This window comes from Idiotropiscis lumnitzeri, chromosome 16 (genome assembly GCF_059441095.1).
Source record: "Idiotropiscis lumnitzeri isolate Australia: NSW breed Sydney's pygmy pipehorse chromosome 16, RoL_Ilum_1.0, whole genome shotgun sequence".
Classification (NCBI taxonomy): domain Eukaryota; kingdom Metazoa; phylum Chordata; class Actinopteri; order Syngnathiformes; family Syngnathidae; genus Idiotropiscis; species Idiotropiscis lumnitzeri.
The window spans coordinates 6,980,938-7,004,379 of NC_142406.1; the positions used below are offsets into that span (position 1 = coordinate 6,980,938).

A 23,442-nucleotide genomic window follows, 5' to 3' on the forward strand; every position below is an offset into this window, starting at 1 on the left:
TGTCACATATTAATATAATTGATATATTCAGTGTTATTTACATCAACTGATGGTTTTGTTTTCTGTTGTTATATCGAATTACTATTTAAATCAATAAATCAATGAACATTTAATATCCATAATGTATTTTCTAATGTTGTTTTACCAACAGATAATGGAAAACGCTGAAATCAACAACATCATCAAAATTGTTGGACTCCAATACAAGAAGAGTTATGAAGACCCAGAGTCACTGAGGAGTCTGCGCTATGGCAAGATCATGATCATGACAGACCAGGTGGCCTAACGAATGGATGCAATCTCTCCTGATGCCATTTATAGTGTTCAATTCACTTGTATACAGAAGTTGAAGTCGTCCTGTTTCTTGTCTGTCCTAGGATCAAGATGGGTCCCATATAAAAGGTCTGCTCATCAACTTCTTTCATCACAATTGGCCATCTTTGTTGAAACACACATTCCTTGAGGAATTTATCACGCCCATTGTAAAAGTAAGTCACATAGTAGGATGTTACATTGTGATCTCATTGTGTCTATTAGTACTAATATTACACAGCATTCTTATGAACACGTAAGGACAATATATTGAGCAGGTATTCATATTCAGAAGGACAAAATAGATCAAATCGCCCACAAATCTTTAAACCCCTGGGCGGAAGTCAAAATTAAATCAGGGGACTATACAAAAGAATCCCTTACAGAGTAGAAAGTGTTGACTAGAATAACATTTCTAGACACTTTCCTGAGGAGGTTAGTCAAGTTTCATTGAGATTTATCAAAATTTTTCCGCAGTACTTTTATTTATTTATTTATTTAGTTAGTTCATCGTCATCATCACTTTCTCATACAGTTTTTACAGACATGTCTAGCCACAATGCACAATCCCACACATATACGCCTGCGTCCCGAACATTATTTTCATTGAGGCCATACGTTGACCACTTTATGTGTATGCTATATGTGTGTGGTGCAAAGTGGAGTCAGTAACATATCCATCCATCATCTGTACCGCTTCTCCTCACAAGGGTCGCGGGGGGTGCTGGAGCCTATCCCAACTATCTTTGGGCAGTAGGCGGGGGACACCCTGAATTGGTTGCCAGCCAATTGCAGGGCACACAGAAACGAACAACCATCCGCACTCACACTCATACCTATTTTCTGCAGGTTTCCAAGAATAAGCAAGAGCTGGCTTTTTACAGCATTCCAGAGTTTGACGAGTGGAAGAAACAGACAGAAAACTATAAAACCTGGCACGTAAAGTACTACAAAGGTTTGTTCTTTACGCAATAATTTTACACAGTTCATGAAAAATGATAATCTATGTTGAAATTCTTGAATTGATTATTGTTATTTCCTCATGATCATGATAAATGCATGTTATAGGTTTGGGTACAAGTACAAGCAAGGAGGCTAAAGAATATTTTGCTGAAATGGAGAGGCATCGCATCACATTTAAATACAATGGTGCCGAGGACGATGCTGCCATCACTTTGGTGAGTTCAAGTGACACCTTTTCTGGAGTAAATTGATTTTAAACAATCCTTATTATCTCCAATTACAGTCATTTCACAAAAGATTTTTACTCTCTTATGAGTTTGTGGTTTGCTGTCGTAATTATTCTATCACTCCAAATAATGAACATCAGCAACAGTAAAACACTACTAAGCAAATTAATTTTTTGCACAAAGTGCTTTTACAAAGAAATTTATATTTAACTTATTGTGCCAACCGCTGTACTCACTTTTCCTACTACACTCTTTCACGCAGCAGCGAGAACATTTCGCAACATCTGCATCTCCCCACATGGATATTTCTTTTACTTTACTCGCCAATGTGCCAGGGTGGTGCTCATATTAAAGGAATTAGCTAGCCAAGATGGCCCATTAACAAGCTCAGTTTATATATTTTTTTGATCAGGGACCTGAAATTAGTTATAGTTTTCCTTTTTGTCTATTCATTTTGGAGTAATTAGGAAATAAGTGATGACTTGTAAAACTCCTATTTTTGATGAGGAATATGACCACGCCCCCCTCTGCTCTCGCCATGTCTCTTTTGGAGTCACGAAAGGGACCGATTACAAACTCTCTATTGGAAATCATTGTTCTTTCACTGCTTATAACATCCAAAAATGGTGATCCCTACCTATAACTACTTCCACATGTCAAAAGGATTAACCTCTCCGTGGCTGATTTCTATGAGAATGAGGAAATGTGAAAGGGAGCAGAGCTATATTTATGTATTCTGGGAGGACACGGCACACTGCTTCTTTGCTAATCAAGGTGAGGACATGCGGGGCATAGAGCTCCATTCGGGATTTTTACTGAAGTGGGACCGAGTCGACGTTCACATTTATTTGGATGAGTACAACACGCCGTCTCAAAATGTGGAACGTAACAACTCTGATTCTGTTCTAAGTCGGAGATTTTATATTCCGATTTTTCCATCGACGAAGTTGGTCTTGGGTCTTTTAATATTACAATTTCAGCTATAAGCTCTAGCTTGACTTTTTTTTTTTTTTTTACCAAGGCCGCTCCGGGCTACACTACTCATCCTCATGTTCCAATGTGGCCATACTCGGCTGTGGAGTTGACATCCTCGCTGTTGTGCTCTGAATTTTTCAAAGTTTGTCCATCCATCCATTTATGCACTGTATATCCTCACTACAGACACGGGCGGGCTTGTCAGATGTTTTCATCATGGCATGACGACCAGTGTGGTCATGAAGCCCGCGAGCAGACATCGACGCTCCCAAAGCGGCCCCGGCTAAAAGCAAAACTGGCTTTCCATCAATTTTTTGTGTGTATGTAATGATGTAAGGTGATCATACAGTGATAACGGCCGTCTGAGGGAAACCATAACTACGATGTGGCCCGTCCACAAAAATTAGTTTGACACCCCTGCTTTAAGCCCTAAAATTCCGTTTGACACATCACACCACTCACCCGATTACTTGTACTGACTTGAATATTCTCACAGTTTCAGGTAAATGTGCTCTAATCATACATGCTAACATTTGAGGGTTATAGTCATGCAGATACATTTGGAGTCAATTTGCATTAGACGTCTGTCCTTAGGTTTAGAGGAGTGACATATTGAAACGTCTGTTAAGTTTGCGCTAGACCTATTGAAAATAAAGGCCGCTTTCATTCTTATTCCACCAACATTTGTTAATTGGAATACTGTTTTTCGGCTTGTTTCGGCCCATCTAGATTAATTTTAGTTTTTGGTTTGCATCCATATGCAGCTTAGTTAGTACAAATTCATCTTTCAGCAGCATTGCAGAAAATCAAGTAGCTCGTATCCATGCCGCAAGGTGGTAAGTTAGCCAACATTAGTTTGTAGTCTGTTTAACCTTATTGTTGCAACGATATCAGAATCAGCCGTTGGTTTAATGTTACATTATCACTAACCAGCACCGAACATTTTGTTAACACACCACAATGTCTCTGGTGAACCGCTGTGTCTTTTCAGGTTTCTATTTTTCCTCGCTATCTTGCGCCTACATTCTGCTAAAATCCTGCACGTTTTTTTTTTCCTCCACTTCAATACAGCGGAATTATGTCCATGTATCACGTCTTCTCTTTATCCCGGACCCTCGTGCAACTCAAGACCATTAATGCTTCACTTTTACTCAGTGGTCATTTGTAATATTCCTCTCAAGTGTGTACAGAGCCAGCCACAAGGTCACTGATTGTCTAAAGGATCGAATATTTTCCGGCCAACAATGTCACTTCAGACCTTTCTAATGATATAAAGATTACTCGGATTTGAAAGGAGAGACATCTAAGCAAAATCTGACAAGTGTGCCAGTGGTGTGTGAGAGGGATGGATGCAGCTCCTTCCACTAATGTTCAACCAGGGCCAGAGGTGACTGTAGATGAATTTTCTCTCTTTCCATGGAAATTGCATTTAAGGCAATACATGCCCAATGCCAAAAATCAACATTGAATGCCCGTCCTTTGACCCCCTGCATCAAAATGAGACATCATCAATGTGTTAAGGATATCACCACATTGGCTCAAGTACACTTCAGAAAACAAATGGTCGTATTTTGTCAAAATAACTTGTAATCTGAAGTACTTTATTTTCAAAAAACAAAATTTCCATTGTGGCAGTGTCCCTACTTGCCAATACCCCAACGTTACCAGAGGTGCGAGGGACCTTTTTAGCTGCTTGCGGCTGTAGTTATTCATTATTATAATTCCTGTCAGTAAAACTTTAAAGTATTTAAGTCTTCCCTAGACAAATTAAGTGTTGGTGGGTTTTGTTTCAGGCCTTCAGTAAGAAGAAAACAGATGACAGGAAGGAGTGGCTCACCAATTTTATGGAGGACAGGCGGCAAAGAAGAATGCATGGTCTTCCTGAGGTTAGTGAATTCAATAGAATTTGTAGGTCGAGAAGACCCGATGTTTGCCGACATACTGCACCTCAAAAGCACACCACAAAAACACACTTGGACTGGAACAGTATGGGCCCATTATTGTTTACAAATGTATATTTCAATCTACAAATGTGTACAAAGAATCCATATATGTAAACAGTCACAAATGTATGGCATGAATCTACAACTGCGTGATTGAACTCACAAATGTTTACCGAGAATCTACAAACGTGTGTCAAACTTAGAGGAGAGTTACTGTCGCAAAGACGGACTTTTAGATAATTTTACTTTTAAAATTTGCTCAATGGCTCATTGGAGACATCCAAAATAATATGCGCACTTTGCAAAGCCAAATTCAGATTGCATATTAGTTGTACGTCTTTGGTGTATCGTTCAACTGTTATCATTCAGGAAATATATATATATATATATATAAATATGTGTGTACATATAAATTGTGGTGGGGCCATGAGGCGTCATAAAGCGTGTTGACACAATGACACACTGTGTTGATACTGTGTGGATTCCGCGTCACTGACCACTGAATGGGAAATAAAAGAGTTTAGCACTTTTTTTTTTTTTTTTTTTTTAATTTTACACGAGAAAACAACAAAGAAAAAATATTTTTGTCTATGCTATTTAGCTCCCTGTTACAATTATTATCCTAGATTGGTTTGAGTGTTTAACTTGACACCTCTTCATTTCAGCAATACCTGTATGGGACGCAAGCCAGACATTTGTCCTACAATGACTTTATCAACAAGGAGCTGATTCTGTTCTCCAACTCTGACAATGAGAGATCTATTCCTTCGTTGGTTGATGGTTTGTACAAGTTGTTTCTTTTTTCTGGTATTCTATCCTAAAAGTATGAATTGATTTCATAACAATTATTTTTCATTTTTTCCAAGTCAACGTGATAAAAATCAATGGACAAACAACAGTCTGGACATCCTCAAATTAGTAGTATGATCAAATGGGAAAATATAGAATAGTTGGGGCACGTAATACCAAAATAGTCTGCGATAACTACGCACTTTATTAAAAATTTTCACCTTAGCTTTGTTTTAAGTAAATGCTAAATGAGCTGTCACTTTTCTACCTTTGGTATTCAAAGCGCTTCATATTAATACTTCATTTATCTACTGATGACATACCGTCAGTATGGTGCTCAAGGATACTTCAACATGGTCACAATTAGGGCTGAACGATGTATCGTTTTGGGACTGAGAACGTCAAAGCTGTGGTTTGTGCCCCACATTTACAAAGCAGGAGAACGAGGAGTCGGTAATCGCTAAAGTGAAATGCAGCGTCAGGAAGGACCCAAGATAATTGCTTAGGTGTACGTTCGACTTTTAACGGAAGTCTGACTCGAACCACTTTAGGCAGACAGAAATGTTATAATTCAATCCATACGTATGTAGTCATAAAATAAGACGACGGCTACATTATCAATTTAGCAAACGCTCTCAGACAGGAGAATGTAAACGGATGACGTCATCATGACAAATAGGTTGGATGTAAAACATATCATCTCATCAATAATATTTGCACTATTTTGCACCACAGAGTCCTGAGTTTAAACGCTTACACAATAATATGTCCCTAAATTATATATTTTAATCAATTTAGCTTTGCAAAGGGACAATGATTTGATTGACATGTAATCTGACATTAATGTACAAAGAAAATGTACATTAGTACATAATGTAAAACATTTTGGAGTTTAAAATTGCATTTTCATATCAACAATTACACATGAATCCAAAATTATACTTGACAGAAAGTATTTTTTAAAAACTTGAGAAAGAACTGCCCCCCCCATCAACACAACCTTTGTAGTCTCCATACATTATCACAGTAATATATTTTATTGGTTTTAATTGTATAATGGAATTTTCTGTCATGTTTGTAAAGGTCACTGTACATTGTGAAGAAAATTGAAATCTGTCCGAACAATCGCAATATGATTTTTTTTTTCCCAATATCGTTCAGCCCTTGTGACAATGGCCAGGCATCGAACCCACAACCTCTCATTTGGGAAATGCTCTATTAATATTATGGTACACATTAGTTTAGTAGGCTTGTTCCATAAAGGGCCACAAGTTAAATTCCCTCCCTGCACAAACTTGCACTAACTTGAGCTTGCTGTCCCCAATCCTCAGGTGCTGTGACAATACACACTAAAATGCATATTCGCTGGTGCACTTAAGTAAGAAAAGACTTGCCGCTGGCTCTGCAGATTCTCTCATAAATTGTATTCTGTCATTTGCGCTTTCCCACCAGTTACACACTCTAGGTGGAACAATCTTTACGCAACGCACATTTTCCTAAAGACTTACGTAAGTCTAGTGGTCCTTGAAGCTGAAACATCATTCTCCACATTTTGAGTCACACTCCTGCCCCATATGCGCTCCCTATAATCTGGATTAAAATAGTTTTTTAAATTTTAATTACAGTTTGTTTTCAATTTTTACTTTAGTTTTTTTAATTATAGTTACTTTTAAAAACTTTTCTGCACAGTTTTGATAGTTTTTATTAGTTTTGGTATAATTTGGTTTACTTTTGGTTAGTTTTCTTATTAGTTTTGGTTTAAAAAAATGTGTGCAAGATATTAAAAAAAAAGGAGTAAAAATTCACCCAAAATATTGTTTTAAAACATTTTGATAATACAGAAATAAGTTTGACACTGGAACTACCAGGATTTTGAAACATTTGACCATCAGGGAATAATGTAATAATAAAGCGCCACATAAGATCATTATTTTATTTATGTCTGGGATGTGCTGCCCACAATGTCATGACTATCACATCTCACAGTCTATTTAATCACACACTACATGGTTCCCATAGGCCACAGCAAGAGGACTTTTATATTCAGACCTGCTGCGTATTAGCGGAGCAATTTATCCTCGGACTCTGCAAAATTTTGAAGCAGATGTGCCAAAGAATCGTCATGTGCATTTGTGAGTCGTCCACAGCAGGACTGTTGCAAAAGTCACATGTAAGAACACCGCCAATCAAAAGACCCAGTGTTTACGGATCACACGCTTACGGATTCCTGTACGGATTTTCTGTCCGCATACTAATCAATGTACACATTTGCACAATTGTGACACATTTGTGACTTCAGTCACGCATTTGTAGATTCTCGTTATACATTTGTAACTTCAGTCACACGTTTGTAGAGTAATTTATAAGGTGAAACGTCATGTCTGGTACTTTCACGCCATTTCAGACTGCGAGTCAATTTTAGATAATTTGATTCAATCACTATGCATTTTTACCACGCCTTCGTTCCCCGAATGCGGAAATGATACGTAGATATTCCATTGAAGATGTCCACTGTGGCATAATAAATTTTAGAAATGAGTTTTCTATCCTTCAATGCCTTTTCATAAGAGATTTGTTTCAGATTAGCTTCAAAACACATTTCTTTCATATGACATCAAACAAAAATCTTCTATTTTTTTCGTCACATTTGATGAAAATTCGCCAGCCATTCAGTTAGTGGGACATATATGCCTGATTTTGGAAGAAATTTTTAGTCTTTGATAAGAGGAAAAAAATAATAAGTTATTAAAATTCACATGAATAGTGAAGGAAAAGATTATCTATAGGTTGGCTTCTCTGCATGCTTTATCTGTGTGAACACTGCTATGCTCATTTGTTAAATCATCTTAATTTGGATATGTTGACCCCGTGACTCATGTTTTGTTTGTTGTCTGTAACTTACCTGAACATATCCTGTTTGTGTTATTTAGGCTTAAAGCCTGGCCAAAGAAAAGTGCTTTTCACTTGCTTAAAGAGGAACGACAAGAGGGAGGTGAAAGTTGCACAGCTAGCTGGTTCAGTAGCAGAGATGTCTGCTTATCATCACGGAGAGGTACAATTAAAAGTGTAAAGAAGAATGTAAATCATTGAAATTAGATACTGCGAGCAGGTTGTTTTTTTTGTCAATTATTTTGTCCGAATTAAAACCTATATTGTAGTTTTTAATCATTCTGTTTTGTTTTTTATGTGATACATGCCCATTTTCTGTTACAGTGAATCCGGAATCTTTGTCCCTATTGTTATATACTAATCATAATCAAAACAAATAAGAAATAGATCTGATTTATTTGAGTCAGGCCACATAATAATTGTCACTTAGTTCTTGACCCAAGGATTCATCACCCATTTTTCTTTTTAGCAAGCGCTCATGATGACTATTGTCAACTTGGCCCAAAACTTTGTGGGCAGTAACAACGTGAACATCCTGCAGCCACTTGGTCAATTTGGCACTCGCATCAATGGAGGCAAAGATGCTGCCAGCCCTCGTTATATCTTCACTATGCTGAGGTAAAGCCGTTCAATTATTTCATGCCAGTTGACGATATTAATTTTCATTCTTTGAAGCTGAGATTTTAAGGAAGGTCCGACATAAGGAAAAGGATTTATTAATGTGTGTAGATTTTCCATGCTTCCAACACAATTTAAATCGTATACTTTGCCAAGATTTTTTTTTTTTTTTAAATATTCAACTCACCAGGGAGGCATGAGCCATTGTTATTAGGTGCTCAAACCACCCCATGTTGCAGATTGTCTGTATTTTGTTACAAAAGTCTCTGAACGCTAACTCTTTACGCCCATAATCCTGATTGTTCCGGATATTTATAAAAATCCAGCGGCAGACATTTGTGGTGGCAAGTACAGCCTTATGTTGAGTCAACAAGACGATGAGCATTGCACATTTGTTAATTTGTGTTCTAATTTGTGTTCTAGTTTACTGCTCTTTTAGCTAGCTGTTGTGTATGCGCTATATAAGTATAGTTGTGTTGTATTGTATTTCATAAATGAATGCAATTAATCCATCGCTTCTCTTCATGAGGGATACTGGAGCCTAACCCCGCTGTCTTCGGGCAGTAGGCAGGGTACAGCCTGAACTGATTGCCAGCCAATCGCAGGGCACACATAGACAAACAACCATTCACACTCACAATCACACCTAGTGACAATTCGGGGTGTCCAATCAACCTTCCATGCATGTTTTTGGAATGTGAGAGAACATGCAAACTTCACACGGGAAGGCCCGAGCCAGAATCGAACGCACAGCCTCTGCACTGTGAGGCCATCGTGCTAACCAGTTGCCACCGTGCCACCCTTAATACGATACATCTTTATTTATATGAGGAAAAGATGACTCTTTTTAGAACCATGCATCACAAAGGTAGTCATTACAGTGATACATTTAAAGGTCAGTCATTGTTTGTGTTAAATGTGTAAACGTTTGTGTTGCGTGTAAATTAACTCCATGTGGGTATTCTATGGCTGATAACTTTGTCTCAACTTCTACAGTCCTCTTGCCAAGCTGTTATTTCCAGCAGTGGACTCCAACCTTCTGAAGTTCCTTTATGATGACAACCAGAAGGTGGAGCCAGAGTGGTACATTCCCATTATTCCAATGGTACTTGTAAACGGTGCAGAGGGCATTGGAACCGGTTGGGCATGTAAGATTCCCAACTACGACCCCCGAGAGATTGTCAACAACATCAGCCGGATGCTAAACCATGAAGACCCCCTGGCAATGGTAAACTAGCTAGATAATTTGATATTATTGTTTTAAATATAATTACAGAGCAATGCCTTTGTAAAGTCATGTGTTCGGTCAAGCGCTTGGTAGCTCTTGTGAAAGCACTTTATGAATAAATGTAAGTAATTTGCACACTTGCAATTTCAAATAATTATGCTTGCTTGGCTGACAGTGGAGCATGTGTTGACCTTGTCAGCCTCACAAATGTTCTTGTTTTGCTTTCTGTGTAGCGTTTTCTCCAATCGTTAGAAATCGTGCCAAGTAGCTTAGTTCAAGACTGGACGTAAATGTATGACATGACAATTATGTACTGAAATCACTTAGTAGGACAAATAGTCAAGATCAAAGAATGGGAATCAAGAACGATTTTTTTTTTTTTTTTTTTAATTTATCAATACAAAGTGTTGAATTTCACAACTTTGATTTGTCTGACCTTTTTTTCCTAAAAGCTTCCCAGATATAAAAACTTCAAAGGGGTCATACATGAACTAGGTCCGAACCAGTACCTGGTTAGTGGAGAGGTGTCAGTCCTTGACAAAAACACCATCGAGATCACAGAACTTCCCGTACGAACATGGACACAGGTACTTCACCTCCTTCTTCCGTCTGTATAAAGGCCTTTATATACCAATCCGACATCCGTTGACAGAGACGTCAACAACTCCGTACCATCTGCGCTGGTGTGAGAAGTAGCACACCTCCATGCCATTGGTGGGAATAGTCAATGCGTAGCCTTTGAAGGTGATGTCAAATAATCAATGAGATTGGTTATTTCGTCTTCGCGCTCTTCTTCTCTTTGTCTAAATTTTAAGGGTTGTCTCTAATGTGATGTCCAAGGCAAAGGCAAAGCAGAGATCTCAACAGCAACCACTGTTCCCTGCCAGACAACGTGACGTTGTGGCGATATATTCATAAGTGAGATGTCTCACAAAAATTGATTGCGAAGCCACACTAACACGGGGAGCCCAGGAGGCAACAAAAAGGAGCCATTTTAAGCAGAATGGCTCATTATTGAACAAAATCCCAACAATAGCACATAATTTTAATATTGTGACTATTGTGACATCACTAATTACTCGGATGTAACAATATCCAAATGTCACGATACAATCTTATCACGATATTAACCTCGTGATACAATAATTATGTCAATATTGTGGGGAGGCTAACCATATGAAAAAAGCTCATGATACTGATTTGATGCGGAATTCATCATGATATTGTAAAAATAAATAATAATAAAAAAAATTTCTTTACCGTATTTTACGGCCATAGGGCGCACCTTATTAAAGGATGCAGTCTCACAACTTCTGGGAATTTTCGCCAGAATTTGTAAATACTGCGGAATCACAAAATCACACTCAATCTGAAAAAAAATAATATTTTGTCCAAATGAAGTTTTTTGCATTTTGTGCCTTGCTGTAAATTTACATTCCATCAATGTAAAGAAAAAAAACGCATCTAGGTTTTCACATTTATTAATATAAATTAATAAGGCAAATATTTTTAAACAGTTTAAATGTTAAAAAAAAAACAATGTTTTAGCTGTTCTACCATTTTTGTGTGTGTAATGCTTATGAATGCTATTCAAAGCATGAGCTTTTGTTTCTTATAAATAGGAAGTGTACGGCAAATAAAGTTGTGTTGACTTGTACAGGCCCATTGGTCGGCATCACCACCCAATCACCTCTCGCAAATCTCAACAAGATTAGAGTTACTGTATACAAAATGGATGGATGAGAACAAGTGCTGAACATAATTTCCATCTCCTCTGTCATATACAGGCTTATAAGGAATCTGTGCTAGAGCCGATGCTGCAGGGCACCGAAAAAACACCATCACTCATCAACGATTATAAGGAGTACCACACAGATTCTACCGTGAAGTTTGTGGTTCGCATGTCTGAGGAAAAACTCGCTCAGGCTGAAGCAGCTGGCCTCCACAAAGTCTTCAAGCTTCAGTCCAGCCTCACCTGCAACTCCATGGTAAACATTCATTTGACTCCAAATCCACTGCAGGTCAGTGATGCTGTGAATTGAAGGTGGTGTATGGTAAGAATATTTTCTTTCTGTTTATTTGTAGGTTCTGTTTGACCACATGGGTTGTCTAAAGCGATATGATTCAGTCCAAGACATTCTAAGAGAGTTTTTTGAGCTGCGCCTGCACTACTACAAACTTCGAAAAGACTGGTTGATTGGCAGCTCTGGAGCTGAAGCAGCTAAACTGTCCAATCAAGCTCGTTTTGTTCTGGAGAAAATTGAAGGAAAAATTTCAATTGGTAAGAGGTTTGAAAATCTTCAAATCTTCAATCTGATATTTTATCAATTTTGTATCCCAACAGAGAACAAATCCAAGCGCGAGTTAATCCGAATGTTGGTCCAGAAAGGCTATGAGTCTGATCCTGTAGCAGCCTGGAACAAGGCTCAAGAAAAGGTACGGTTATCCACATGAATGCTGTGCTTGAATCAAATATTCATCTTATATTAATAGGTTATGAGGCCAAATATATATTTTTACAATTATCTCTGTCAACAGAAAAACTATATTGTGTGGTGAGACTAACTGGCATCATACATGTTTAAGTGTGACACTTATCAATTCTCACTCACACACGCCTACGCACGCACGCGTATATATATATACACCTCACGATTTGATTTGAATCAGATTCAAATGAACTAGATTGGATTTGTGTTGTGATTTTTATTTATTTTTTGGACTCTTACAGTCTCAAGAAGAAGATGATAATGACGGAAATGAGAGTGACAGCTCATTGCACTCTGGTACGTCGTCGGGGCCAAATTTTAATTACATCCTCAACATGTCCTTATGGTGCTTGACGAAAGAGAAGGTGGAGGAACTCCTGAAACAACGAGACCAGAAGGTAATTTATTTATTTTTTCTTGTCCACACATCGCACGTTATTCGTCATTATTAGTCTTCATTTTTTGAATGCAGCCTTGCGGGTGGCACAAAGCAGTGCAAACTCCAGGCCTTGCTTTTCAAGATTATTTTTCTTGCTGGGCAAAAAAAAAGTTTAAACATTTTTTTCTTTCTTAAACATCGTTTGTTGCTGTGTAATAAAATTTCAAAAAAAAAAAAAAAAACTTCATTTTCAAGATTATTTTTCAAGTTTTGACAAAAACTCAAAAAAATTTTTTTTTGTTTCTGTTTTTTTTTTTTTGTTTTTTTTTTTTACCTCAAAATATATATTTTTTGCAGTGGACAAGCCAAAAGGAAAAGGAATGAAATGTCTTTATTTCATTAGCGATCCATACCTATTAACAAGGTTTATTGTAGTTTTGGAATTTTAAATATAATTGGTGTTTATTTTGTTTTATGTTTAAGTTTTTTAATTTAGTTTTAATTAGTTTTCAGAACGGCTTTGTAAGTTTTTTTTAAACACTTAGTTTTAGTTTAGGTTTAGTATTTGTTTTAGTTTTGAAAGAAATTGGTGGTCTACTTGTGTGCGAGATTAGAAAAACACCATGGTAACTATTCTGTAGTAAAAATTCAACTAAAATATTATTTTTAAAAGATTTTGATAAAATAGGATACAGTTTAACAGTCCAGAGATTACAATAAGTGTTGTGCATGACACCCCTTCTAAAGTCAGATGCATGCATACAGTTTAATTCAATTTTCTTTTTTTCGTATTTATTTCGAATATATAAAATATAAGTAAAATGAAAACATAAATGTTCAAAGTACAAGAAAAGCAACCACAACAACAACAAAATTCAAACAAACACACAAACAGAACTACATTGTAAATGAAACTCGGATGCCCTGTTTACCACGTCGCCAACTTCTAAAGTGGATTTAATTCTTTTTTAAAAGTATTAAACCATGTTTACAGTGTACTATTTTTTTGTATAATGGATCTTTTTTTTTTTCATATCAAACAGATAGAAATTTTAACCGCGCGTTGCATTTCGGGATGAGAACTGGTGAGCCACTCGACCCAAAGTCACACGCAAACTCCTCTCTTGGAGTGACATCATCGGCTGGCTCTTTTTTTTTTTGGCTCTTTCGCTTCTGTGAGATACACATTAAAAACACTACAACTCCCAGACGGCAGTTCCACCTTTTTATGACTGTGCAGTAATATCAAAATAAGTACCATATTTTTACGGCCAAAAGACGCGCTGAATCAAAAGGCGCAGCACCAGTTGAGGGTGCTTAATACTTATTACTAGTATTTAATACTTAGACTACGAGGCGCATGTTAGCATGCTAGCTCGCACATGCTAGCTTGCACATGCTCGCCCGCGCATGCTAGCTCACGCTTGCTGATAGCTGTTAGTAACAGCAATTCAGCTCAGGCCAATCAGAGATGTCATGGCAACACATCTAATTGACAACGTCAGGGGAGGGATGTCACTGGTCACCACACTCCTTAGAGTCATGGTTTCAAATCAAAATCATTAATATGAACAGCATACAAACAAACAATGAAACAAAGAAATAAAATTAACACAAAACATGCATCTCTCATGCCATTCATATCACCAAAAGAAATAAAAATAACAAAAAAACAGTTCTGACGCTTCCTGGGAGCTTATCAGCCTCAGCCAATTAGATGGCTAGTTAGAGAGATGTGAGTGGTGTGCTTTGGGCAGTGTGTTTTTTTTTTGTTTTTTTTTTTGCAATCTGTTGTCTAAACCTGCGATGTTTCTTGCTTGCAATAACATGAATGATAAGAAAAACTATGACATTGTGGACAGCTGCCCTTTTGTCCAGCTTTCTCCTGCACCATCACCAAAAAACGTATTCACATCATGTATTTGTCATAGTCAATTCCAAGCATAGATGTTTCAGACTTTGGCCAGCAGGGTGTGTTAACATGCACTCTTCAATACCCCAAAGGGATCAGGCTCAATTGTTGAGAGAGTTGCTCAGTCTATATAATAGGCGCGTCAAATGACAAGTTTGTATTGGGGGAAATTTAGGACTTTAACGTGTGCCTAATGGTCGCGGAAATACGGTACATTTAAAATCAACCCCAAAGGCTTGTGTATTAAATTAATTGCCAAAGATGAAACAAAGGACATTCTCGCTATAATGATAGTTAGTTTTAGTTAGTTTTATAAACATAAAATGTATTTTCAGTTAGTTTTCTTTTTTTTTTAAAGCATTTTCGTTTTTATTGTATTTCGTTAGCAAAAATGTTTTTTCCATTTTATTTGTAGTCATTTCCTTAGCTTTCGTTAACTAAGATAACCTTGCCCTTAACCCATGTGGGATTTCACTGGCATATAATTGCCAAAATTGTTCATATTATGTATGTATGTCACTTATTTGTTATTCCTCTCTTCTTGGTCATGTGCAGACAGCAGAGCTACAGAATCTCAAGGATAAATCTCCGGACGATCTGTGGAAGGAGGACTTGGCAGTTTTCATAGAAGAATTAGATGTAAGTGTTTTAACAGTTTGCAGCTCATTATTTAACTTTTGATTGATCTCACCAAGCTGAAAAAAGACATCCATTCATCCATGAATTTTCTTCAGTTTTTTGGGGGGAGTCAGGTTGCGGGTGCAGCAGCTTAAGCAGGGAAGCTCACACTTCCCTCTCCCCAACTACTTGCTCTTCGGGGGGGTTGCCAATACTTACCTAGGCCAGCTAGGAGACATAGGGCTCTATTTTTGTAGAACGCCCACATGCATCGGGGCATAAAAACAGGCCCATTTTGATTTTCTAGCTACAGAAATCAGGCTTGTGGCTGTAGTCATTTTTTTTTCTAATTCAAATGTTTTTTACTTATGTACACTGTCCCCGATTGAACAAATATTATAATCAACCAATCAACTGCTCAACAGACCATCTCTGTTGTTGTATTTTCTGCTTCATAATGCACCACACATTTTAAAGGGTCTGAGACTGGCAGACCAATGTAGTACTTGGACTTTTTTTCTACAATATTGTAACACTTGTGCAAAGTGTAGTTTGCCATTTTCTTATTGATTCAAGCATGTTGGAAATAAGGATGTTGAAAAAGATGTTGCTTGGATGACAGCATAATTGCTCCATATAATTTATGTTCCTTTCAGCATGAATGGTGCCTTCACAGAGCTGCAAATTCTGAGTTGTTTTGACGCATAGTAACCTGCGTAGTGTGACATACTCAACAATTGTTCGTTTGGTGTGTGGGACGCTTTAAGATAAGATAAGATAGATAAGATGTCCTTTATTAGTCCCACAATGGGGAAATTTGAGGTGTTACAGCAGCAAAGATATAGATCACACAGAGTCGGCGGCGTAATGTAGCCGTTAATGTATAACATTAGCAGCAGACATTCAGAAAAAGCATGCAAATATACACAGTATAAACGTATCTAAGTGTAAGGAAACACTCCTAATGTTTGTCCATTATACGGAGGGGGAAACGCTGTAATGATAAAAACTACTGAATGATTGAAAATACTGCAATCATAAAAATATTGCAATGATAAAAGTACTGTAATGGTAAGAGTACTGAAATGATAGAAAAGTACTGCATGATAGAAAATACTGCAATGGTAAAAGTACTGTAATAGTAAAAGTACTGCAACGATAGAAAAATACTGCAATGATGAAAGTACTGCAATGGTAAAAGTACTGCAATGGTAAAAGTACTGTAATAGTAAAAGTACCGCAATGATAGAAAAATACTGCAATGATAAAAGTACTGCAATGATAAAAGTACTGTAATAGTGAACATCCTGCAGTGGTAGAAATACTACAGAAATACTACGACCACCACGACAGTCTAGCATGTCAGAAATTGTGTAAGTCTTACCGCGTAGTGTGACATGTCCTATATCGTCCTTCGATTGGTTCTTCTGCATTGACCAATAGGAAGACACCGTCCTCCTACTTATGACTCTTTGATCTGTGAACTGTACAGATCACACATCATGGTTTAGGTCGCTCATGGTCTGCAGTTGATTGGTGGGAAAATAATAAAGTTGTAAATTGACAAAATAATATATTCTTGCAATAGCCTTTGTCGGCTTTTGTTTTGAAGTTGGCCTGCATGGTGGCATGACCAGTAGCTTGACTTATATTTCAGTTTTCCTTGTCAAGACTTTTTCGTGCCATTACGCAGTTGCCACCAACGTTAATACGACGTCATCCCGAAATCATATTCAGTCACTAAAAGAAACTGGTAGTTAATTACGCTGTCATTGTAAGCTACGACCAGAGGTGGGTAGTAACGAGTTACATTTACTCCGTTACATTTACTCAAGTAAGTTTGGGGATATTTTGTACTCCCAGAAGTACTAAATATCCCAAAACTTACTCTTGAGTAGATTTGTGAAGAAGAAACTGTACTCTTACTCCACTACATTAGGCTACATGAACTTGTTCCTTAAATCCCCTCCTCGTACGTATGCATCTGTCTCTCTCCGACATGACTGCAGAGACTGTGTCGTGCGTTTTTTTTTTTTTTGTTTGTTTTTTAAACTGAGAGTTTCTTCACAGAGGTTGGTTATGGTCACTACATGCACAAAGGTCCAGTGGTTAAAAAGAAAATATATATTATTGCTGTTTTTGTTTTTCTTTCAGAATTTTGAAGCACTTGAGCGAGAAGAGCAAAATCTGGGGAAAGTCATCAAACTCGTGAAGGGTAAAGTTGGAAAACCCAAAGCAAAGAAGCTGAATCTAGAGGAGACAATGCCGTCACCATTTGGACGCAGGGTGGATCCACCATCTCAGCTGCTGAAATCGGAGGCAAACAAGAAACTGAATAAAAAGAAGAAGGTAACATCATTATTCATCATCATTATTGGCCTTATTCAGAATCCATAACATTTTTATATTTTAAATAATATGTTTTGTGGACAACTGCACATGTGAGGCCACTTCCATTTACGTGCAAGATTTCTCACATACCAGTTTGAGTTTTCGATAAGATAGGCATGACAAATAAAATCCCTCATTTGTCTAAATGACACTTAATAACGGTATGCAACTACAAATTGAATCTCCATTCATCCATTATCAGAGCTGCTTCTCCTCACGAGGGTCTTGGTGGAGCTGCAACCTATCCCAGCTGTCTTCGGGCAGTAGGCGGGGTACACCCTGAACTGGTTGGCAGCCAATTGCAGGGCACGAACAAACATCCACACTCACAATCACACCTTTAGACATTTTGTGTGGGAGGCAACCGCAGTACCCGGAGAAAACCCACGCAGGCACCAGGGGAAAATGCAAACTCCACACAGGAAGGTGGAAGCCCTGCAAAACTGAACTGTGAGGTAGACGTGTTAACCAGTCGTCTACCATGCCGCCCTAAATAAAATCTAATAAAGGAAATGATAACATCTGGTGTGCCAATCTTGAAATAATTCCACATTTTCGATTGTCATTCAAAATCTTTTCTTGCCTAATTTCTTGAAAGTAGCAATTCTTTAAATATTTTTTTCCAAAATATAAAAACGATAAACAGCGATGATAGATTTGCCTACTCGTGTGGATACTCAGGTTTTACTTTACCAAGGATGATATGCCTAGAATCTAGTTTTTGAAAAGGCACCGGGAGCAAAACAGAGTTTGGTTGTACTTTATTGAAGTATTTCCCACGCCAGGTTCCCTCTCCTCATCCTCATTGTCAGTCAGCCTCTTTGCCATGCGGCTCCTCAGAAATGATGCTGGCTATTCCGAAAGCTCAAACGAAATTGCAAGCCCAAGCATCCACGATCCATTCACAAACTGTGGCGTAATACGCCCAGCGCTGCCTCCCAGTCTTAGTAAAGCTATGTTCGCCACCCTCCCCACTTTAACATCCGCATGCTCAGTCGCGCCTGCTTATCTTCTGTAAAAGCAGTGTGCTGGCAAGAAATGCTCCTTGTCAGTCAAGTGGAGCGCTCATGAAAATCACACATTTAAAAATTTGGGCAATCGGTGTACACAGAAGGCACACCGCATTATCTAGCGCTCTGTCCATTTTGGAGAAAATTTACGACTTTTGAATGTGTGTGGTCGTGAAAATTTGGTACAATGCTTTAATTTTTTCCAACACTTCTCCTAATGATGCTGATGAAAAAAAGCATTGACAGTGCCATGGTATGTTTCGCAATGTGGTCTTTCCTAGTATTCTGTTTCTTGCCAACAATTCATCCTCCCATGGGCATATTAAATATTTGAATCAAGCAGGAAAGTCAAATGTCTAATTGGTAAACATGAGTTGAAAATCTTTGTGAGAAACTATTAGTACCAAGGTGCTGCCACTTTACGTGTCTATGTTTTCGTTTCAGGTTGACTCTGACCCAGTTTTGAAGCTGGAGGGTGATGATGATGTTTTGGGCGAAGATGCTGCAACAGGTGATAGCCCTGTAGTCAAACCAAAGACTCCACGTGTGAAGAAGGAGAAGAAAGAACCAGGTTAAAATTTGACATGGGTATTTGGGTTGATGAATCCAAAATGGGCTTAAAGAGTTTGTATGTTCTTCAATATAAATTGTTATTCTTGTTAGTATGGATTTGTTCATCATTTGAAATGGGTGTAGCATAAACAAAATGAAATGACATGACATTTGAGTTGCATTTGTTGGCACCTGCAGGAGTTCCCAGATTGAGAAAAACACCAGGACCCAAAGGAAGTCCTGTAAAGAAAGTGAAAAAAAGAAATCCATGGTCTGAAGATGATTCGAATTCTGACAGTGATCTGGAGAATGGTCAGCCTATCGTCCCCAGAGAGACCAAGTCTCAGAGAGCATCAGGTATGGTTTACCTTTTAAATGTCAGTCTGGTGTGAATAACTATATACTAACTATTTAATAAATAGCATTGTGTCATTAGAGTGTGATATTCGTTCACAAATGTTTGATTATACAGAAAGGTTCCATTATTAGGTCATCACATGCATGTGGTGCACGTCTGCTTCAGTCAAAGGTTCTGTTTGAATATCAGCTGGTACCATGTTCTCGCATTGGGTTTTCTCCCGCTACTCCGTATCCCCTCATTAAAAAAATGTGACTTATAATTTCTCAAAATTAATAATATACATTATTTCAACATGGATTTTATCTTATTATGATTCCATTTTCAACATAAATATTATGTGCATTATCATCAATTTTCTGGTACCACTTGTTCGCATTAGGGTCAGCTGGAGCTCGTCCCAGCTGACTTTGGGCAAGAGACAGGGTGAACCCTGGAACAAACATTCATTCACGCTCACATTCACACATGGACAATTTAGAGTCTCCAATTTGCCAAACTTGTTTTGGGAATGTGGGAGGAAGCCTGGGTACCTGGAGATAATCCACACAAGCGAGGGGAGAACATGAATTTGTCCCACCGGAAGACTGGAAGCAAGGCAAGGCATTTATTTGTATAGGAAATTTCTTGAGCAAGATAATTCAAAGTGCTTTTCATCAAACATTAAATGCATTCCAAAAGTAGAAACAAAACCTTAAGACATTGCAAAAAAAAAATCTGAAGAAATCATCTAAAAGAATTAGATACAAGCATCAGTTTAGATAAATTAATAGATAACTTGCGAATGGGGATTAAAACAAAATGAGAAGACTGTAGCAAACAACAATGTTGTTGTTTCAGCTCAGATTTAAATGAAGTGACAGTTTGAGCAGAGCTCTGGCATTTGGGGAGTTTTGTTGAGGCATCCGATCAGAGTTGTGGTCATAAGAACCAACTGGCGGACACCGGGAGGAAGGGATACCGTATGTTAAGGTGAAGAAGGAGTCCTATCAAGCCTTTTTAGCCTATGGGACTTGAGAAGTAGCCGACAGTTACAGGCTGGCCAAGCGGAATCCATGAAAACCGACTTCCGGATGGCTTTTAGGAAATTCTGGTCCACCATCCGGTGTCTAAAAAAAAAAAAAAAAAGTCTGATGCAAAACCTAATCAGACAAGTGTCATAAGTGTACAATAAACACAGCAAAACTAATTATGTTTGACCCATACTCTTCTTCTTTTCAGCATCCAAGCCGAAATACACATTTGACTTCTCAGAGGAGGAAGATGAGGATGGTAATGCGAGTGATAATGACATTGTGGATATCACGGATAAAGACCAGCTGAATGAATCTGAAATGAAGGAGCATGACAGTGACCATGATGAAGATGACTTTGATACAGACAAAGACTCGGACCGCAACCAGAAGACCATGTAAGACTTTGCTACATTTACGAACCTAAAGTTTAACTATTGAGTGGGCTTGTAAGACTCGGATCATCTGTGGTTCCTTGTTGCCTTTTTCCCTTCTTCGCCATCTCCTTACATGTCAGTTTTGAGTACTTTATAACCCTTCTTTTCTAGGTCTGAGCCTGTGGCTGAAAAGAAAGAGACAGCCACAATATTCTCTTCTAAATCTGTCTTCTCAGACAAGAGTAACGACAGCGGTGAGTATGAACTTTGTTGTTCTTATCATACACACATATGTAACATATGAGATCAATCACTCTGTGTCAAAGTCGTGTATTCTCGTCCTTTGGAATCCACACATTCACTTACAAAGACTTGTTTTCACCTCTTTAAGAAAGCAATTTGAAACATTATTGGAAAAGGCAAAGCCATTAACAAAGGCCATCTCGGTAAGGTTTTGTGGAAAAGGTGGAAGCCTAGGTCAGATGTGCTCCAAACAAAAGTAATGAATGAAAGACACACAGATTCTAATGTTATATAATAATTGTATGTTTTGTCAAGGGGATTCTGTGCCAACCATTTTGTCTTGTGAAGTTTATATTTCTGTAAGTAGGAACTACATTTCTTAGGAATTTTGAAATGCAATTGAGCCATAGTTACAGAATTATACATTTAGGCAGCTCAGGACAGCCTTTTTATTTTGTTGAAGATTGAATGTACTGCTGAGCTGCGGATACAGGAGGAGTATTTTGTTTGCAACTAAGAGAAATCATTTCCTATTGACAAACATTTCAAATCAGCAAAGCACTTTTTCGAGCTGCTGGAACTGAAGTATATGAACATTTTTAATTAATTGGTAGTTTTTGTGTTCATTTATCTAATTTTATGTTGAAAATCCAAAACAGATTGTTTTTGACAAATTATTATTTATATTGGTATGGTAATTTTTGGGCAATGGTTATTAATTACACCATTGCACAAGCCTCGAAACTTCAGTTTACACACATTTCCGTCTGTTTAATAGAATATAATGGGAATGAATGAATCTTTTGTTTCTTCTTACATATTGTGTTTTTAAAAATCGCAAGTGAATGTTTACTCAATGAGACAAGAAAATTGTGTTGTGAAAACGTGCATCATAACAGATTAATTAAAGATGCCTAAAGAAACATTTTATGATCGAATCGCCCAAAGATTCCCACCTCTAATTATAAGATTTTTTGGTGACAGCTCCAACATCTAAATAATGCTTTCTGGGAATTGTTAGACTCGGCTTTTTAGAACAAGATGCTACTGGAGGTGCCAACAACTAAGCGGCACCTTAGAGGGGATTGAGAATTTTCTGTTGCCAGTCCTTCCCTGTTAAAAGACGCTTTTTTCATTCTTTGGCTTTCGACCAAACATAAAACGGACACTGTACTGCTGTTTTCTGGTGTCTACTATTATATGTGTTAGCATCATTAATTTGTGTTTGAATTTACTGCTTTCACCATCTTTGTTGTTGTGTTACTTCTATTTTATGCTATACTGAATGTAAAGTGCATTGTTACAGCTGCAGCTGTTGTCAAAACGTGCTTTATAAACAAAGTTAGATTGTATTGTATATCTATTATCCAGGTCTAACTGGATCGTGACAGTATACAGAAATGACCGTGGGTTAACGTTGGCTTGCGTTTATATGCTTTTAGACGAGTCTAAGGCAGACAGTGATGACGACAACAGAGAGTTTTCCACCTTTTCAAGCAGCTCTGCATTTGACAGCTTATCGCGAGCAAAAAAAGGTAAGGTGATTCTTTGTAAAGAGAACTCCATTACAGTCAACTTGAACACAAAGCAGAACATACGCAAGAAATGTCTCTTAAGCCAGCCGCTCACAAGATACAAATCAGTGCAGCCCTGCTGAAAACTAGTTTTCGGGAGTTGCCAACTGTCCGCAAATTGTTTGGCTGCCACATGTTGAAAGGCAAGTGAATGGCGCACGTAGAAATTAGAAATTAGAAATCCCTTTATTGTCATTGTACTCAAGTGTGCAACGAGATTAGAGAGCTCCCCTCTCCAGTGCAATACAACAATAATACAGACAATTATATAAATTAGATAAATAAATAAGAGAGTGCAACGGAATTTAGTATCAAAATGGCAGGTCATATCACATGTTGTACATTCGGCTTATGGGTAACATTTCTGGACAAGCCTAAAATACACTATAGCCTTTAAAAGTCAATTCTCTAAAATTTTAAATCGTTGCTGTCCTGTGAAAAACATGGATGACCGTTTTTCGTTTTTTTTTTTTTTTCTTCTCAATGTTCACGTAATGTGGAAAGCCCATTAACATATTTTTTTTATTTTATGATGGAAAAAATGAACATGAGTGTTTTTCACAGGGCAGTAACAAAATGCAC

The 23,442-nt window shown here is 37.7% G+C and overlaps 1 protein-coding gene across 1 annotated transcript in view; it reads left to right on the forward strand.

Moving 5' to 3' along the window:
- Window positions 1-23,442, forward strand: part of LOC148321096 (DNA topoisomerase 2-beta-like) — a 62,896-nt gene that overhangs the window by 33,537 nt on the left and 5,917 nt on the right. The window contains exons 13-33 of the mRNA XM_088319238.1: window positions 152-277; window positions 378-488; window positions 1,162-1,267; window positions 1,381-1,490; window positions 4,271-4,363; window positions 5,086-5,200; window positions 8,140-8,261; window positions 8,568-8,716; window positions 9,713-9,944; window positions 10,397-10,531; window positions 11,732-11,932; window positions 12,030-12,225; window positions 12,289-12,380; window positions 12,676-12,831; window positions 15,280-15,363; window positions 17,497-17,691; window positions 19,188-19,314; window positions 19,494-19,652; window positions 20,875-21,064; window positions 21,215-21,297; window positions 22,729-22,821. Coding sequence (XP_088175364.1) covers window positions 152-277; window positions 378-488; window positions 1,162-1,267; window positions 1,381-1,490; window positions 4,271-4,363; window positions 5,086-5,200; window positions 8,140-8,261; window positions 8,568-8,716; window positions 9,713-9,944; window positions 10,397-10,531; window positions 11,732-11,932; window positions 12,030-12,225; window positions 12,289-12,380; window positions 12,676-12,831; window positions 15,280-15,363; window positions 17,497-17,691; window positions 19,188-19,314; window positions 19,494-19,652; window positions 20,875-21,064; window positions 21,215-21,297; window positions 22,729-22,821 — 2,875 coding nt within the window. The remainder of the gene's footprint in view (window positions 1-151; window positions 278-377; window positions 489-1,161; window positions 1,268-1,380; window positions 1,491-4,270; window positions 4,364-5,085; window positions 5,201-8,139; window positions 8,262-8,567; window positions 8,717-9,712; window positions 9,945-10,396; window positions 10,532-11,731; window positions 11,933-12,029; window positions 12,226-12,288; window positions 12,381-12,675; window positions 12,832-15,279; window positions 15,364-17,496; window positions 17,692-19,187; window positions 19,315-19,493; window positions 19,653-20,874; window positions 21,065-21,214; window positions 21,298-22,728; window positions 22,822-23,442) is intronic.